Here is a 19,371-nt window from a genome sequence, read left to right as displayed (position 1 = left end):
ATAAGTCCTTTATGCTACTGGATTTCTATCTTTTTCCATATTACTTTTGAGAAAAAGAAACGAGTAAAAACAAATAAACTAGCCCAGATGGAATCCTCAGTAAGAAGTTAAATAAGTTTCTAATCAATGATAACTGTATAACAGATAACCCTACAGGCTGTAACAGGAGTAGGATGGTATCACAAACACTTTGTGTTTTTTTTTTAACATATTGAAGAAAGTCTAGTAACCAGATTTTTTGTTAAAATAATGGCTACACATATGCTGCAGTGTAAAAAACTGGGCAAAATGGCATATTGCTTTGAAATCAAGACAAAAAGGCATGCCCTTCAATGTTGCTTTTTTTCAATATTGCATGTTTTTACAATTCAGTTAAAAGTGACAGTATGACAGCAAAAATCATGTGGCTCTCTGCTCAGAGCAGCGCTTGTCACCACGAGTGTCTCGCCTGCATGATCACTCTCCCTACTCGGTCCCTCCTCTACTACTGCTACTTCCTGCTCCTCCCAGCCCTGACACACTTCCTGTTCCTCGAATCTCTCGTCCTCACTCTGAGCTAAACCCATGTCAACTTGCCTTTTATCCACAGTTTTGTATCGTGCCATCTGAGAGACTGAGGGAAACTGAAAGAAAAGGCTTAATTTTTTTTTTGAGACATGAGTCATGCTAAGGTTGCCAAGGCTGACCTTAGCATCTTCCCACATCGGTTTCCCTAGTGGCGAGGGTTACAAGCGTACTCCACTATGCCTGACTCCACAATTCTTTTTCTGAGCACTCAGAATGGAACTATGAACATACACATTGAATTTGGGCTTCTAATTTGGAAAAAAAGAAAAATGTAAGCTACCCTAAATGCTTTAGCAATGGCATTCACTACTATTTAAGAATCTAAAACTTAGACAATGAGACAAAAAGTTCTTTTCCTCTCCAGAAGAAATAAAGAAGGAAAATAAAATTATACAGACGCAGGACATGGAATTGACCTTGGAGTGTACCAATGGATGAATGGACAAAAGCAAGAAAAATAATACATATACCAGAGGTGCAATCAAAAATACAATGAACTGTACTGCAGTTTGAAATAAAAATTCATGTTAGTGGATTCTTCATGATTTGTGATCTATGGAACACTTGAAAACACACCTTCTCTCAATCATCGCTCACAACCAATTGTACCAAACAAGACACTTGTTATACACTATTACCAGGGTTGCTTCTTGTATTGAAGATTCTGCCTTTCTGTCAGACGTCACTTCAGATTTTGTGATCACATCTCACATACATACATAGACACACATATGCCAAGGAATGAATATATGTAAATAGATTTTGGAATTCATATGTATAGATAGAATATATAATTATATATATTTAATGGAATATATGACTGTGTAATGGGGTATAATTCAACTATAAAAAAGGATGAAATCCTACCATTTGTGGCAAAATAGAACTGGAAGACATTAAGTGAAATAAGCCAGACACCAAAAGATGTTACTTCTCAGATGAAGACACTTAAAAAGTTGTCCTCAAAGTAGAAGAGCATGTAAGAGTAATTACTAGAGATGAGGAAGGGAAGGTTAACAGGGATTGATACCAAAATATAGTCACCAGTGTTCTCAGTACAGTACAGCAGCATGACTGAAGGTCACACAACCTGTTATATATTTTATGAATAACTAGAAGAGAGGAGCTTGAAGGGTCCAGATAAGGAATGGTAAGGAGACAGAAATGCTGATTACCATAAGTTGACTGCCACACACTGTATATACGTAAATATGCTGTACCTCATAAATGTTGATATGTTAATTAAAAAATAAAAGAGGTAAAAAAAAGAAATAAATCTGTGCTCCTGCATCCTTATGAGTTTAATATTTGCTATCCCTTTGCTTTCTCTGTTAGGAAGGAAGGTGGCAGGTCAGCTGTCCCTGCAATTGATGCATTCTGCCGCTAGATGGAGATGTTCTACCAGTCTATGGCCCTGGCCACTGCTTGCCACTTGCAGGTAAGCAGCGCTAACCTAACCGCCTGCTACCACTTCTTCCAAAACAAGCAAACAAACACATTCACACACACTCACAAATTCTTGAACATCTCTCATCAAATCTAAAGCCTCTAAAAAAAAGTACTGGTGCACGTGAGGCTCCTAGGCAAGATTAACCTCCTTCTTTGGCTGCATGTGACAATATTACACACTTTAAAACTGTTTTCATGTTTCACTAAATATGGTTCACTTTTAATTCATACTAGAGAGTTATATTAGGAGCGACTGGAGTACCTATAATCCCAGCACTCAGAAGGCTGAGGCAGGAGGATTGCTGTGAGTTCAAGGACAGTTTGGGCTACATAATGAGTTTAAGGCCTGCCTGAAATACACAGCAAGACCCTGTCTCAAAAAAACAAAAACAAGAACCCCTGGTGAAAATACACATATGTCTATCTTTTCACTAAATCCATATTTTTTAAAGTACCAAGTAGGTACAGGACATATAATTTAAACATATCTGTTGATAAATCATAATTTTGTATATAGTAGTGTACATATCTATTAAGTGGGAAAAGCCTCATATGTCTTTTTCTATATTATTAGAGCTATTACTAGTTACTATATTTACATTTAGTTATTAATTACATTTAGTACTTCTTAGATTAACTCTTTTGCAATGAAATATCTGATCAAGAATACTTCAAGTAGTCTAAATTACTTAAGAACAATTATGATTATCAGTATGAGATACTACAATTAAAGTTGATCGCAAGTCAAAATATATTAGAAAGTAAAATTTCACAGTACACAGAAAGTAAAATTACACAGATATTGGAATCAGAAGCCAAGTCTAGACTGCCACTTGCGAGCCATGTTACCATAAAATCACTAAAATTCTCTAAGCCTCAGTTTTGTTATCTATAAAATGAGAAATATAATTATTCTGATGCAGGCAGGGCAGGATCAAAGCCATGAAACTGCTCAAAAGGAAAGAACAATTGTGTGGGGGAAAGGAGAAAAGAAGGAAGTGGAAAGGAAATACATATTATATATATATATGTCCTTTGTGTGCATATATACGGGTATATATATATATATATATATATATATATATAAAACACACAAGATAGCTAAGATAACTATATTACTGATTTCTGATAGTCCACTGAAAAGACCATTTTGTGCTTATATAGTTTGAACAATTTTTTCTGCCTTTATCTTGTAACCTGAGCAACTACTTTGAAGAAAAAAATATCAATATATTAACCACTGTTAATCTTTTTTTTTTTTTTTTTGTGGTTTATTTTAGCCAGGGTCTCACTATGCAGTTTAGGCAGGCCTTGAGCTCACTTTGTAGCCCAGGCAGATCTCAAATTTGCAACAATCCAACTGCCTCAGCCTCTTGATTGCTGGGATTACAGCCATGTATCACGTTCAGCTATCTCCTACTGTCTTGTTTTGAAATTCTGAATCATTGTTTTTGTTTTTTCTCTTCAAAATTAAAAAAAAAAATCTCAAAAAAAAGCTATCAAAGGGAAGAAAGGATAGAAGAAAAAGGGGGGGGGGACTGAAACAGCAAACTTGTATGCAAGCACTACCTACATAAAATATTAAGTGATAAGCAAGCATTAGATTATTAGTAGACTGTTGTTAAATACATCTCTCCATCTATTCAAATCCTTAAATGTAGAAATATACTTCCCACAAAACCAAACTATTTTAGTCCTCTTCTTTCTTTCTCCACAGAGTAAAAGCACTGCAGTCATTTCATGAGATTTACTGCAGCAATGTTAAAAAGGTGGGAAAAGCAAGGATTTGATACTGGTGATCTGCAGACTCACTCAAGCACAGTGGCACTGCTCCTCTACCCTTAGCACTACCTCTTGAATACATTTAGTAGCAATGAAGGAAGAGATGGAGAAAAGTGTTAAAGTAGAAAGGTCCCTTAAAGGCTCACTGTTACTTGAAATCAGAAAAGAGAATTCTAAGGGACACAGCTCTAACTCCAATTAATCTCTCTTCTCTACTCAGAGAAAATAGCATACTGGAAAGAAGTCCATGGGACAAATGGACTGCTGACTGGACATGGCCCAAACCAGGGAAGGCATTTGTTGTATTAGGTTCTTCACTGCAAAAAATATGCTGACATCTGAACAAAACATACAGTTACTATGGGCCACTAGCTCTCACGTGGAAGTAACTTTGTTATAAATATTTATTTTTTATAAGGATGTATATTTGAAAGGGGTTTTATTTGCATCCAACATTCTAAAATCTAGCTTCTTCACCACCAAGAAATACACAGGGTACTGTTATAGGCTTTTAAAGCCAGTAGAGACAGGTATAGACAAAGCCTTCCTAGCAAAGCCTTCCTATAAAATTCCACTTAGCCAAATTCCATAAGATCTCTGACCTACACTCTGACAGCTACTGAGAGGAAAAAGGGGAAATCTGAAATGCCTCTGGCCATGCAGAGCTTGATGTTCGAGAGGTTTAGAGCCTATGTTCCCAGGTCAATCCTCAACCTGCCTGAACAGTTTTCATATTCTTTCTGACCTTAAGGAACATGTAACAGTTACTTATTTCACCTGAAAAGTTATGTTCATTGTATACAATTCGAAAACACAGCAGATAAAACCAAATAAACAGTAACCTCTAATATCCACTACCATACCCTACCTCTCTTAAGCAATAAAGCATTACCCTGATGAAACACTTGGATGCTTAAATATCAAAAGGGTTAAAAGAGGTAAAGACTTAAATTACCTGAAATTATTGCAGCCCAGGACCACTCCAACTATGTTCTTGCCTATGTCATGTACATCACCTTTAACAGTGGCCAGAACAATGGTGCCTTGGTAAGGGTCCTGGAAAGTAAGTCAAGCAGCTGAGCAGGGCTGGGATCATTTAGAGCAGACCCCCCAGCTCTCAAGAGCCAGGCAGGTGTCTACAAAGACAGGAATTAATATAACCAAGACCACCTTGAGGATAAGCCTGAGACTCAAATCCTGTGCTCTTAAGAATGCTATAAGCTCGAGCGGTAGTCAGGAAGCCTGCCTACATGGTAAGCCCAAGGAACTTCAACCAAGAGCCTTCATCCCAACATCTCAAGCAGCAGGGAAGCTCAAACACAGAACATTCCCACCACAAAATTGGCCCTCCAAACGGACAAATATTTAATGTCAATAGTTAAAAGGAGAGGAACAGGAGGGAACAGCTAGCTAATTATAAAGATGTTCCCTCAAAATCTGAAAACAATCATATCAGCCCAGGGCAGAAAGCACTTGAGTGTCTATTTCTTTGACGTGGAGTTCTGTAGACATACTCCCCTCCCTCCAGAAGTAGAAGAGGAAAGTTAATCAAGGAAAGCAGCATTTTTATAAGCATTAAGTCTGTCTACACCATTTACAAACTCAGTCATTTTAAGAACTTCGAATCCCAGGGGCTGAAATTGCCTGAGCTTCCCAAACAGCTAAACAAAGTTGAAGGGCTTAATGATTTACTTTGATGGTGTAGTTAGCAAGAATAAACTGAACCTAGAAGTGGTATTCAGTATACTACCAGTGGAAAAATATTCAGGTAAAGTTTTCTAAAAACAAACATTACTTAAGTACCTCAAAAGCAAGGGAAGAACTTGGTAGGTACAGTACCTAGTAGGAACTCTGTAAACAGTCAATGTGGGAATGAACTAGTTTTGTCTTGAAATCATGGGCTTTAAAATGTATTTATATTAAAAAGTACATTAAGCCATATTTAAAGGAAAATCTCAGAGTATACTGAAGCTTGGTAAGGGAAGGTCAAATGCTGGATCATTTCTGTACTTCGTCTTCAAGGACAAACACAGCCAAGCACAAATGCTTAAACCCAACCCAGTACGAGGCTACTTAAAGGGCCCACAGGCATGGATAAACCAACTTGCCTCTTCTTCTACAGTGCCGTTAATGACTCTCTTCTCTTCTCTTTCCTTTTCCATGAAGGGGATTAGGTGACCAACAGCCTTCTTCATGACCCGAGCTGACTTTATAACCTGAGAAAAGAACACAGACAGGTTATCTGATTAACCATTCCAACTACCAGTCATTCCAAAATACAACACACTGCTAATGGCCACCTGTGAAAACGTAATGCATGCTCTGACCTCAGGCCAGCCTCCTGGGAGTCACTTTTGGACAGTGAGTAGGCTGAGGAATAAGCTGTGTAGGGGAAAGCCTGTAAATAAAGCACAACGAAGGAAACCACGAATAGAGACCAAACACTGTGATTTCTGTCTTCTGACCTCTGCTTGTTTGTCTCTGCCTAGAAGGCCCTCTATCACTTCTGTGAATTCCGTGTATTCTTCAAGTCCCCAGCTTCCCCACCATGCTCTCATTCCCAGCCTTATTATCTTAATGCTACACATTATAACTCAGTTAAAACTAAGTCTTATGCAGGAAGCCCTTCAGTCTTTAATATGCCATAAGGCCCCTCAGCTACAAGCTCAGCAAATGTTTGTTTACTGATGTAGTAGTGGCTGTCCTGCAACACAAACACCTCAGAATTTACCTGAAACGTAACTCTTTAACACAGTAGTTTTCAAAGTAGGCATCATTAAAGATGAGCACCAGTTAGTCAAATCAAGTCTTAATATTAACCACATATATCCTGGGTCTTATTTTACTTTTAAGGAAGAGAGAAAGAGGCACTGTGGTAAGAAGTAGTCAGAAAGCCATAAACATAAAGACTACAATGTTAAGAATTTCTAGATGACTTCTAAACTCCACACTACTCTAAAGATGAATTCTTTCCAGACATGACTCCAAATACATCTAGGGAAAGAATGAACAAATAATGCTTTTGAGCTCTTGTCCAAACTGAAACTTGAGAAAAATATCTGTAATAATACTCATTATTCACTGAAACACAAAGAAAAATTCAATTGTGAAAATATCTCCCTATGTTTGGCCAACCTGAGGCAGAAACATTTTTCCAGCTCCGAAAAGATCACCAACAACCTTCATGCCATTCATCAGGGGTCCTTCAATTATATTCAGAGGTCGGGGGTATTTTTCCTGGTTTAATCTGGCTTCCTCAGTATCTTCAATAATATATTTTTCAATGCCCTTCAAAAAAAGAAGATAGATCACATTAAAAATTGGCTTAAATCCAAGCAGCAAAAAGAGAAGAATCACAAAGATGCTTGAGAATATGAGTCCCTGTCAGGTATGGAGATGCACACCTATAATCCCAGCACCCCGGACCTGCGGCAGGAGGATCGCTGGGAGTGCAAGACCAGCCTGGGCTACAGAATGAGTTCAAGGTGAGATTCTGTCTCAAAAAAAACCAAAACAAAACAAAACAAAAAAGTGTGAGCTCCAGAGGCAGAATGCAGGAGTTCAAATTTTGGCTCTAATTTATCTAATTTATGTAATTTATTAAGCTTCAGTTTCCTCACTCAGAAAATCACAACAGTATCTAATGCATATGTTTAATTTAAAGATTATTAAAGGAGACAGGACACGTAAACTGTCAGCTGGTTTTATCAATACAAAGTGCCATAAAAATGAGCTATTAGAGAATGTAGACTCAAACTGGTACAGTTCAAACTCAAAATAAGTTACAGGCTGGGGATTTAGCACAGCAGCATAAGCATCTGCCTGGCAAGTGCAAGGTCCTGAGTTCAATCCCTAGTATAATAAATAAATAACACTTTGTGCCCTAGTATCCTTTATTTTAGTTTATATGTTCATGTGCAATACGTGTTCACATTCCTTATGAGAAGTTGGTACACGTACATAACATACCTTAATTCCTTTTTCATCTTCTTTCCCTTCCCTCCCTCCCTCTTCTCCCATCCCCCCATCTCCTTCCTATTGTTTGGTACCGGTTTGTAGTAGATAATGTTTACATTCCTTGTTCAGAGTCGGAACATGAACATAACACATCCTACCAAGAAATTGAGTAACAAATGAGAGGCTGTGGGGAAAGAGAAACCCTTCTACAGTTAGTGGGAATGTAACCTAGGACCACCACTATGGAAATCAGTGTGGAGATCCCTCAAAAAACTAAAACTAGAAATTCCATTCGACTCAACTATCCCCCTTCTAATTATCTTCCCCAAAGAATTAAAGACACTGTATTACAGTGATACATGCATACCCATGTTTGTAGCAGCAAACTTCATAACAGCTAAATCTTGGAAGAAGTCCCTGTGTCTATCAACAGATGAATGGATAAAGAAAATGTGGTATTTATATACCATGGGATACTATCCTGCCATAAAGAGTAGACAAGTCATTTGTAGGAAAATGAATGTACCTTGAGACCATAATGTTAAGAGAAATAAATCAACCTTAAATATGCATCCGAGTACTTCAACAGATTATACTCTAGTAGTATCTCATGAAATCAGAACGTTTTCACACTGCAACATTACCTAAGTGGAGGAGGTTCAAAACTCAGGTGAAGTTCAAAATCAGGAACTTCCCCTGCCATTGCTGACAAGCCCTCCACCTTTGTCCTCTGCTCAACAATTATTGGATGTGTTAGCTAGTTTCACTACTGAAATATGTGACTCTCAAAAGGCTCAAGAATTAAAAGTTAAATTCTAGAGCCAAAAAGTAAAGAAGAATTTTGAAGTTCTCCAGACTCATAAAGAAAGAAACTGAAGCCAAGAGATCATTTATCTTGCCTAAAATTTCAATTATCCATAGAAGGGCCATTGCTTATCTGCTGACAGACTGAAAGCAACTTAGTCCATGGCAGGGTTTGCAGCCTCAGCACTGAGGACATTAGGGCTGGAAAAGTTCTTGTTGTGTGGGGCTGGTGTCCTGTGCAGTGGATGTTTAGCAGCTTCCCTGAGCAACAGAATCCAAATTATCATATATGTTATATGGGGTAGGGAGCAGGCACTCTGGGTTGAGAATCAGTGGACAGCAATGTCCTGAGGCTCCTCTAGCAGCTGCTGGCACCAGCCCTTAGCAATGACATCATCTCAGTGAGCGATCCATCATGCAGATGAGGCACCAGTACTCACCTTCACGAGGGCATACTCGAGTCGCTCTTCAATGGGGCCATTCCTCCACTCATCAGTCTGGATGACTTTCTTTCCTCCTTTGCCCTGAGTCTGAATGAAATTAGGACCAAAAAATGGATACAAGCAATTACTTACTAAACTCTCTGGCAGCAAAGTAAAACAATTGTTTGATTCTTCTTTTAATTTCCAGCCTCTAGAGGCATGTCCAGCATAAATGAAGATCTTAATAAATGTTTGAGAGTGGAGACAGAAAGAGGAATCTTTTAAGGTTTGAGGTTTAGCACAGATAGAGTAAGGTTCCATCTTTTTTTCCTTCTTTTCTAAAAAACAACTCAGAACGAAAATACTCCTAACGCAGTAAGGAAGCTATACTGTAACCCTGGTAGGCTTTTAATGATCTTAACAAGGATTGCCCATCGCCAACAAGTGCAGATAGGCTAAAGAGAGGCTTAAGCAGACAGCGCCCTGGAGTGGGGCACACTAAGAAGGGGAAGAAATGGATCACATTTCCCAAGACTGCCGAATAATACGTGAAGTAAACAATGCACAGATAAACAACCTAAATACCAAAGAAGGAGAAAATATATGTTAGGGGCTGTGAGGACAATATAGACAAGGAACATGGTAATTTTAAAGCAGGGCTCATCATAAATTGAGGTGGTAAAAAAAAGCTTCTTTAATATTAATGTGACTTGTATCTTGGGTCTTACTTTACTTCTGAGGGTGACAGAGAGAGGGCCTAGGGTAAGGTCTTAAGGGGACAGATTCAGCACAGGTACAGAAGTGCAATAATAATGGCATATCAGGCAGATCTCAGGCAGATCTCCACTGGTGGCACCAGCCACCCAAGTCAGAAACCTAAGTTTCATCCCTGAAACTCCGTTCGTTTCTCACACTTAATCCATCACTTTGTCCTAATATTTACATCTCCTCCACTTCTTCTTATCCCTGCTTCTACTTTCCAGGCAACTAACTGTCCACTACACCTGAGAACCACACTTCCAATTTGTCTTCTGTGTCCTCCTTGTAACCAGGGAGATCTTTCCATTATACAAATCTGACCAAACCAGTCCTCTGTGAAAAAATCTTTTCCAAGCTCCCTACTGCTCTCAGGATACAGTGCTAACTCCTCACCATGCCCCCAAGGCCACTCCAGGGGAAATTCAGCCACCCAGAACCTTTCCCGTCCTCACTTTCTCCATCACCATTGGCCTCTAGGCCTTAACATTAACTTGACTGACATATATTTATTCAGACTGATCATGATACAAATGCCTTCCCCTGGAATGGAGGACCGGCAGCACTCCATTAACCACAACCCTTGGTCTGACTAACTCCTATCCCTGTACCTCTTCCAGGTCTCATTTGATCCACCACCCTTCCTTAGAAAGCTGCCCTGACCACTTAGATTTTTGGGTCAGCACCCCATCAGCACTCTCACAACAGTATGCACCTGCCTTACTGAAGTACTTGTCACGCCATCATTTCTATACATTTTTGCTTGTTTCAAGTCCTGTCTCAGGCCCCAGAGGGTAGGGGCACAGCTCTTACTAGTCAGATCCTCTACAATCAATGATGCACAGAACACACAGAATATAGAGGGAGAGATCTGTGAACATGAGCTGAATGCGCTAATGCTGAAGAGCTGATGTTGCTTGAGTATTTTTTATACAGGATAGTAGAGGTTAAGATGCAGGAGGGCAGAAATGCAAACTGTGGAATGTGGAGGCAAATGGAGGTGGAGACAAGAAAAACTACTCAAAATTCTGCAGCTACACTTTTTAAGACTTGAACTCAGTGTTGATAAGGACAAACATAAAGTCACTAAATGACAATGAGTATGAGGAGAAAAGAAAGAAACTGGGAAAATGCCAAAACTTAGGGACAGGGTAAGAACTGGAGTAACAATGAGTCAGGGCACTATCATATCAGAAATACTAAACAAGATGGTATTAAAGAAGAGGTTCTCCTATCACTCACCTTCCCATCACTGATACACATAAACTGCATCTGTTCCATCAATCACACAATCAGGCAATTCTTGCCCAGGCGATGCAGGTGCCATATGAAAACAGAGCAGACTGTTCCACTACTCTTGAAAAGGGGCTTGCTGTGTTCACAGAGAATACCATGTGCCACACTCATGGGACATTGAGGGGAATAAATATGTGATACAGACAGCAGCAAATGAGGACACAAAGGCCACTAAAGATTTCATTCAAGTGCTGGGGGCTGCAATGAATAAAACTGCTCCAACTGATAGCTCTCTCCCAAACCTGACAAACTTGATAAAGAAAATCAACATTTAGTTATTTCAGAAGTACACAACAGACTGCTGAACCTATCTTGCTTTCCAAACAGGTATTCAACAGGGCATTCTCTGCTATGTACGTACAAGACACTGCATGTAGTTTTCTTGGTGCCTGCGAAGGCAAGTCTGACTCCAAGTATATTACAGCAGTTGATTAAACTATAGAGCCAACACGTAAAAGGACCATTTGTGCCCCTGTCCAGCTGGCTCATTCATGCAACTGTACATGTATAAAGCTGGTTATAAAACAACTTCCTCCTGTTTCATAGCAGTTTTTACTTCTCCAGTCCACTTAGCACAAGGCCCTTGTGGTGAGCTGAGTTTTCTTCTCAAATCAAACTGGACCATACTCAAGAGAGTAGACTACTCCAGAGACAGTTAAATGTGATCATGGGCTCACATGGCTCTAAGAAGAATCAAAATCAGATCAAAGAACAGGTTAAGGAAGACCTGAGGAACTTTCCAAAACAGTACTAAGAATACTCTGGAGATCCAGATTCACTCAAGAGCAGCCCCCTACAGAGCAGGGAGCCTTTGCACCTTTGGCTCCCTCCAGGGTTACTTTAAGGAGAAAATTCCTTATATGATGGATTGTTGAATCTTGCAATTGCTATTAAGATTTCCCTCAATTCAGCTGTGCTCCCAAAGGCAAAACCTCTTGGCAACTCAGTTCAGTATATAAAAACAAAACCTTGTAAATAAGTGCTAAAACTGATATCCAACCAGAAAGAAAAACTGACAAAATACAACGCCAACAAAACCTTAAATAGAAGTGGTCTGAGAAATGAGAAGCCTCTTTTTCCAAAATGTGTTCTCTGGACAAGTGGGGAGAAAAGATGCAGTGACAGCTTAACTCATGAGTTAAGAACTCTCTATCGTGACTTTATGAATTCTACAAGCTATGATGTCCACTGGCCTTCAATAGCAACCCAGTCAAAGGCAGTTACTAACGAAGCCTCTGCCAAGCAGCAGACAGGGTATCACTAAAACCTGAGGAGTGCCCTGTCTCCAAGCTTAGAGACTAAGGAAAGGCTGAGCAGTTTGGCTCTGTGAGCATATAAACAGCCACTGAAACAGAAGCAATCCTAGGGATTATTCCTTATGTAATTAGTTGAAAAGCAGAACCTGGCTGTATTTGCAACAACCATGACAAGAGACATTTTGTCCTTGGTCCAAAAGAAACTAGAAATGTTTTAGGGAGCTGAGATTGCAGGGTCATGCACACAGTGACACATGGTCTGAGGTTTCCACAGATGGTTTCAGAATTCAAGTCATCACTGGGAAGGCTGATCAGTCAAGGATGCAATTAATCCTATATTTTCTTATCTTTCTTCCAGAACATTCTATTATTTTCTGTGGAAGAAGAAGAGTTAGGAGTTCTTGAGAGTGAAATTCAAATCCTAACATGGAAAACATTAACGAAGCTGAAATATATAGAAAAACAGCCCATCACTTTCTCAACACATGATGCAGGGAAAATGTCCTTTTTAGTCATTACTCTTACACAAACTAAAAGGAGTTATTTCTTTAATGTAAAGAGCTTATCTTTCTTTAATTTGAATTCTAGGGAACAGCATCCAAGACTGATACTTACTGAGCTTAGCACTATGCCAATATATAAGTAGAAACTAGGATGATTTTTCAGTCTTCTACACTTAATTCTCGTTTTCCTAAACCCAATGTGTATAGACTTCATCTACACTTCTTAGAAAAACCAGCTGACAGATACATGAAAAAAAAAAGAAGTTTAACATCTCTGGCTATTATAGAAATCAAAATTAAAACAACAGTGAGATTCCATCTTATTCCAGAAAGAATGGTCATCATCAAAAAACCAAGTAATAAATGCTGGCAAGGTGTAAGGGAAAAGGAATCCTTCCATACTACTGGAGGGAAGATAAACTAGTACATCCAATATAGAGATGCCTCAAAAAAATAAAAACAGAAATTGCATCTGACCCAACAATTCCCCTTCTAGGTATTTTGCCAAAATAGTTAAAAAAGACCACATTACAGAAATACATGCATACCTGTGTTTACAGCAGCACGACTCATACAAGCTAAATCTTAGAAGTGACCTATATTTCTATTAAGGAATAAATAAAGAAAATGTGGTATTTACATACCACATAATACTCTGCCATAAAGAATATATTTCAGTCATTTGTGGAAAAATGGATGTACCTTGAGACCAATAATGTTAACTGAAATAAACCAAAACACATAAATATTGCATGGTTTATTTCATATGAGAAACCCAAAAGTATAAATCAGTTAATAAGCAAAATAAAAGACACAATAGGAAACAGAAGTCTCTTGCAAAAGAGAAAGGGATCAAGAGATGGAGGTAAAGGGGATGAAAAAAGAATTAAGATGGGTTGTGTACAGGCACCAACTTTCCATGATGAATGTCATCATTATGTAATACAAATATAGACTACAAATAAAAAATGTTTTAAAATGCACATTGACTTCAAACCAACTATAGAACCCTGTACAGAGGGATCAGATACACAAACCTAAATACCTAACAACACTAGCCAAGTAATGCTAATGTACCATATGAGAAAATACAAGTCTTTTTATATGAATGAAGTAGGAAAAAAATTTAAAAGGTGTGCCAGGATATTGCTAAATAAGGTTACCGAAAGACTCAAGAACACAATTCTATTTTTGTAAAATATGTGTGTATAGACACATCTAAAAGTACAAAAAAAAGATATTATAATGGAATCTCAAAATGGTTAACTCTGGGTGGTGGGACTATGAGTGACTTTAGTCTTCACTTGCTTATCTGTACTGCACAAAATGTCTAGAATTAATATGTACTGCCTGATACAACAAAAATATATTTCACACTTTAAAAGAAACTGAAGTTCAGAATGCTAAAGCAGCCTAGGCATGTCTGTTTCTTTTTCTTCACCCTAACTGTAACAGCTCTGGAACTGTGCAGAAATTTTCAGTGGTCCAAAGATACAATTAACTCTTACTTCTAGCAGGGTGTGGTAGCACACACCTGTAATCCCAGCACTCAGGAGGCTCAGGCAAGAGGATTGTCATGGCCAGCCTGGCCTACAGAGTGAGTTCAAGGCCAGCAAGACTGTCTCAAAGAAAAAAGAAAAGAAAAGAAAGCACAATCTTGCTTCTATCCTACAATCCAGTAAGTCTAAGCGAATGAAAATTCAAACACAGGGAAGAGGTACCCACTGGACACTTTTCTCTCTACCTGAGCGTAACGCAGGAGCTTCTCAGTAGCTTCAGGGTCTTTATTCCAGATGAGGTCTTCGCAGAGCTGGAGGAGGTCTTTATGGATATCATCATACACCGGAAGGTTGCCTGCATTCACTATCCCCATGTCCATACCAAACTAAGGGCAATAAAAACAAAAGTGAAGATTTCCACTGGGCTCTAAATCATAGCCTAAAGTAAAATATTTTAGTCTACAGCCTTGATTATCACTATTTGACTTGCCAATGCAGCCTAAAAGCAGAATATACATATGAATGATAGGGTGGTTGTGCCCCAACAAAATCTCATTCACAGAAACAGGCAGCAAGTCAGAATTAGAAAGCTGGGTTTGACAGGGTAAGGAGGGATGTTACCATACCTTGATTGCATGGTACAGGAAAACCCCATGCATTGCTTCTCGAATGGCTTCCATTCCTCGGAAGGAGAAGGACAAATTGGAAAGACCTCCACTTATTCTGACCCCAGGTAGTGTTTCCTAGAAAACATTTAAAAATGCAAAAAGATTCTCCTGTATTGTCAAAAGCAGCTATCAATCACATCTTTTAAGTTTCATATGTAAGAGTAGAAAGTAAAAAATATATAAAGACCAAAGTAATTCAGAGCTTGATGCTACTAGACACAGACTAAAATGTTCTGTATTACAGTGTCAAAAATGCATAGCTTCATAAATAGTTGTTCTTACTAGACCTTCATCTGCCTAAGGAAAAATGCAAAATTCTACTTTGTCTTTGTATACAGCTATAACTCCATGATAAGACATAACATAAAGTATTTCTTGAAGTAACTGCTGGATAAACAATCAAAAAGGGGACCAGAGTGCACACACATTCCCTACTTGCTAAAATCACAACTACTAAAAGGCTTCTATAGCCTAAATGAACAAACTCTCTAATTCTTTATAAATGACCAATTGTAAAAGAACAAAAGGCAACTGAGATTCCTATGATGCCTAAGACAATATCAAGCATTAGCAGGCACACAGAACAACAAGAACTCTCACTGCTGACTTAAGTACAAATTGGCTCAAGCATTCAGGGAGACAGTTTGCCATTATCTGGTCCTATGACCTAATCACCCCACTTCTGGGTATATCCTACAGAGAAGCTCAGTCTCGTGTGCATAAGATGCATATGTGAGAATGTTCACAGCAGCATTGTTCATAATGTCCAAAAAAACGGGAAACTAACCTGATGTTCACTAACAGAATGGTTGATAGTAGCACAGTGACACAAAGGAATATTACACAATAAAAATGAATAAATGACAGATACAGCAACACAGATAAATCTCTAAAATGAGACTAAGGAAACACACATGTTTTATGATTATCTGAAACTCAAAAACAGGCAAAACTAAACTCTACTGCTTAGTCGGTTGATTCTTGTTATTCCTTGGTGCCCTATAGTCATTGAAAACCCTGAGTTACAGAACACTGGAACACTCTTCACAAGAGTGATTAGATGCCAACATCCCTCTGGTCATAATATTTACATCAAGGCATAACCTTGCTTTATGTGTGTTTAAAGACATCATGTTTAATATCGAGTGCTGATTCATTAACACTGAATTCATGTCACGGCCAACAGCACTGTAACTTATGCCTAAACAAAGCTTACTTAATACGTAACTTCTCCATTAGGCACATCTCCTTATATTCAAAAATGCCAGACAGTACTAATACTATGCTTGAGGATAATTTTTAAAGTGAAATCAACAAAAAGAAAAAAAAAATAAAAAGGTCCCTAAATAGATAGCTAGTTTACAGAAGGAGAGCTGAAACAAAGCAGACTGTCTTCATGTTCAACCTCCTCTGGGAAAGTACAAACACAGTTAACACTTCTGTTACTAAAAGAAAACAGTAACAATGTAGTATCAGGATGATGGCTACTTCATGAAATTCACAATGAGGTGTACCCAGAAAAGCAGAGACGTAAGGCATTAGTGATGTGCTATTTTGGTCTAAGTAAAAGCTATTATATCCTTCCTAGTTATTTATTATATCTACAACCACGTTTTACATATTCTCTAAGGTTTGTGTGATAGTTCACAATTTAAAATAGCACTGTATAAAAGAAAAACCAATTCCTCAAATGTTAGAAAAATAAGACTAAGGGGCTGGGGATTTAGCTCAGCAGCATAAGCGCCTGTCTTGCAAGCAGGCAGTCATGAGTTCGATCCCCGGTACCGATAAAAATGAAAAAGACAAAAAAAAAAAAGAAAAATAAGACTAAGACTCAACATTCTTAGAAAAAAACATATATGTTACACTCTAGCCATTTGCTAGACCTGTGTGATAAATCTGAGGTTGTCCTAGATGAAACACTCATACTTACTTTAATGACTTTGGTCGCATGGATAAAATTGATGGCATACCAATTGTGTTCCTCCATTCCAGTACCAATTGTGAGGATATTGGGATCAAAAATGATGTCATTTGGATTAAAGCCCACTTTCTTCACAAGTAGATGGTAGGCTCGAGTACACACACTGATTTTGACATCTGTTTCTGTTGCCTAGAAAAAGGAACAAATAAGTCATTTAAAACAGAAAAGTAAAATGTCATCTATGAAAACAGTATATGCTACTCATCCAAAGCACTCAAGTGTCAAAGCCTGGATTTCACAGAAATTCAAATGCTAAGCAGCCTCTAAACATCTATCAAATCATCTCAGAGGAAGAAATCAGTTTAAAGGTCCCTTTGTATTTTCATCAACACAAGTTACATGCTTTGCCTAAAAACTAAATCACAGATACATATAAATGGTTTACTAGTAAAGAGGCTTCTAAAAATGTGTGCAATGTGATAAATTCAACTACTACCAAGGGACAGACTAAAAGTAAGTGTCTTTTCCTCTTCTGACCTGTGTGCAGGGTGCTAGTATGTCACTTGGGGAACCCTGTCATTTCTTTCTCATATCTTTGTACAGCATCATTCTACATAAATTTAAAGATACATATTTATCCCCACAGCCCCCACAGCACTGGCTTATTAACACGTGCCCCAAGTTACAAATTAGTACGACCCTTCCAAATAGAGACTGTAGAAGGCAAAACAGGGACTACAGCAAGGCCAATGCTCCCAGGCGATTCCGCATCCTCAGAGTCAGGGTCTCCTCATCAGCCGTGTCACGCCATGTGCCCGTCTACTCTCCCACCCCCACTCACACTGCTTCTCCAATGCTGCTGGACCTATCAAGTTTGTTGCTACCCCAGAGTATATTTATTGTTGCCGCCACCCAGAACATGATATAGTTTTGTTCTTCGTATCTCTCAGGTATATAAACAAACATCCCTTCTTCCAGAAGCTTGATTTAATCTCTCCAATACCAGCCCAATGCCAGCTTTCCTGATGCACCTCTCTTCTTTAAAGCATCTTTCTAAAAACTGTATTAATTTAGCACTTGGGGGGGGGGTAACCAGGAATCGAACTCAGGACTTCATGCCTGCCAGGTTATAGTTACTAACTATAACCTCCACAAAGCTGACTAAGAGCTAAATCCCTGGGCCGTAACTATTCTTTTATTGTTTCTATTATAGTTGGTCTGTCTCCCCTAGCTAGGACGTCAGTATCTTTCATGCCCATTGTCACGGTATGTGCTTAGTATTATTTGTTGAGTGAATGCATGACCATTGCTTTCACCCAAAGCATTTGTAACACTGTCATGGAAGCTGGCTTTGTATCAAACTTACAACCTCAACACACAGCATACTCACTTATTATAGTCTGAATGTTTGGTTACATGAAATGTCAAAAAGATGAATACAGTATCCTCTTAGCTGCAGTTTCACTGTCCATGGTTTCAGTTATTCAGTCAACTACGGCTCAAAAATATTAAATAGAAAATTCCAGAAATAAAAATTCCTGTTTTAAACTGTATACCATTCTGAGTGGTGTGATGAAATCTCAAACTGTCCTACACTGTTGTGGCCTATCCCTCTCAGGATGTGACTCATTCCTTTGTCCATTGTATACTTACTGTATATATTACTTATCCATCAGTTACTTCCTAGCTGTCTCGCTGTCCCAGTACGATGGTGTTTATATAGTCACGTAATCCTTATTTTAGCTAATAATGGCCCTAAGGCACAAGAGTAGTGATGCTGGCAACTGCGATATGCCAAAGAGAGGTCGTAAAAGGGGTTCTTTTTTAAGTGAAAAGGTGAAGTACAGAACATGTTTTGAGACACAGTTACAGTGGTCACAGCGTAGTTATTATTCTCAGTTATTGCTGTTATATTATTGTTCTAATTGATAAACTATACTTTATCATAAGTATAGAAACAAACAGTATGTACAGGATAGGATTCCTGTGCCTGGCTTCAGGCATCTCCAGGGCTGACTCTATCTCCAGCACGTGAGGGGAACTACTGCAACTGCTGTCACTAGTGAGCCCAAAAATAACTCACCTACCATCGTGAAGGGCGCTTTCAAAGGGAAGGGCAAAATGTCCTTGAAACATGACTCAACTCCACTGAAATACATATTGTGGACTTCTGTGGAGCCTACAGTGAGTGAGGATACCATTACCTAAGACACTGAGTCTTCTGAAAGTCATTTCCAATCACACACGTCCAGCCCTTTACAGAGAGCTCTCCAGCCAAGATGGGGGGGGGGGTGCGCCTGACACAGCTCAAGGACATTTAGTCAGACTACATCTTCTCGAAAGGGGAGGCAGGGAAATTAACTCACTCATATCTACCTTTTGTTCACTTACAGCAGTCTAGTTAGCGTCTTCACTTTTCTCTCTGGTCTCTTGGATAGCCCCTAAAGCTGGTAAAGTGAGACTTCACCTCCCACTTAGGAAGTACCCC

General features: G+C 38.8%; 1 protein-coding gene across 3 annotated transcripts in view; it reads right to left on the bottom strand.

Moving 5' to 3' along the window:
- Mtr (5-methyltetrahydrofolate-homocysteine methyltransferase) overlaps positions 1–19,371 on the bottom strand; it is a 108,700-nt gene that overhangs the window by 29,283 nt on the left and 60,046 nt on the right. For all 3 annotated transcript variants that reach the window (XM_003473381.5, XM_063260100.1, XM_063260101.1), the window contains 7 exons: positions 16,893–17,072; positions 14,918–15,034; positions 14,537–14,677; positions 9,000–9,089; positions 6,934–7,086; positions 5,907–6,014; positions 4,754–4,854 (listed from right to left, as the gene is read on the bottom strand). In XM_003473381.5, the coding sequence (XP_003473429.2) occupies positions 4,754–4,854; positions 5,907–6,014; positions 6,934–7,086; positions 9,000–9,089; positions 14,537–14,677; positions 14,918–15,034; positions 16,893–17,072 (890 nt within the window). The remainder of the gene's footprint in view (positions 1–4,753; positions 4,855–5,906; positions 6,015–6,933; positions 7,087–8,999; positions 9,090–14,536; positions 14,678–14,917; positions 15,035–16,892; positions 17,073–19,371) is intronic.

The sequence above is a fragment of the Cavia porcellus genome, unplaced genomic scaffold (assembly GCF_034190915.1).
Source record: "Cavia porcellus strain 051 isolate PalLab524CR breed Dunkin Hartley unplaced genomic scaffold, mCavPor4.1 scaffold_13, whole genome shotgun sequence".
Lineage (NCBI taxonomy): Eukaryota > Metazoa > Chordata > Mammalia > Rodentia > Caviidae > Cavia > Cavia porcellus.
This window is presented reverse-complemented; position numbering and strand designations above follow the sequence as displayed.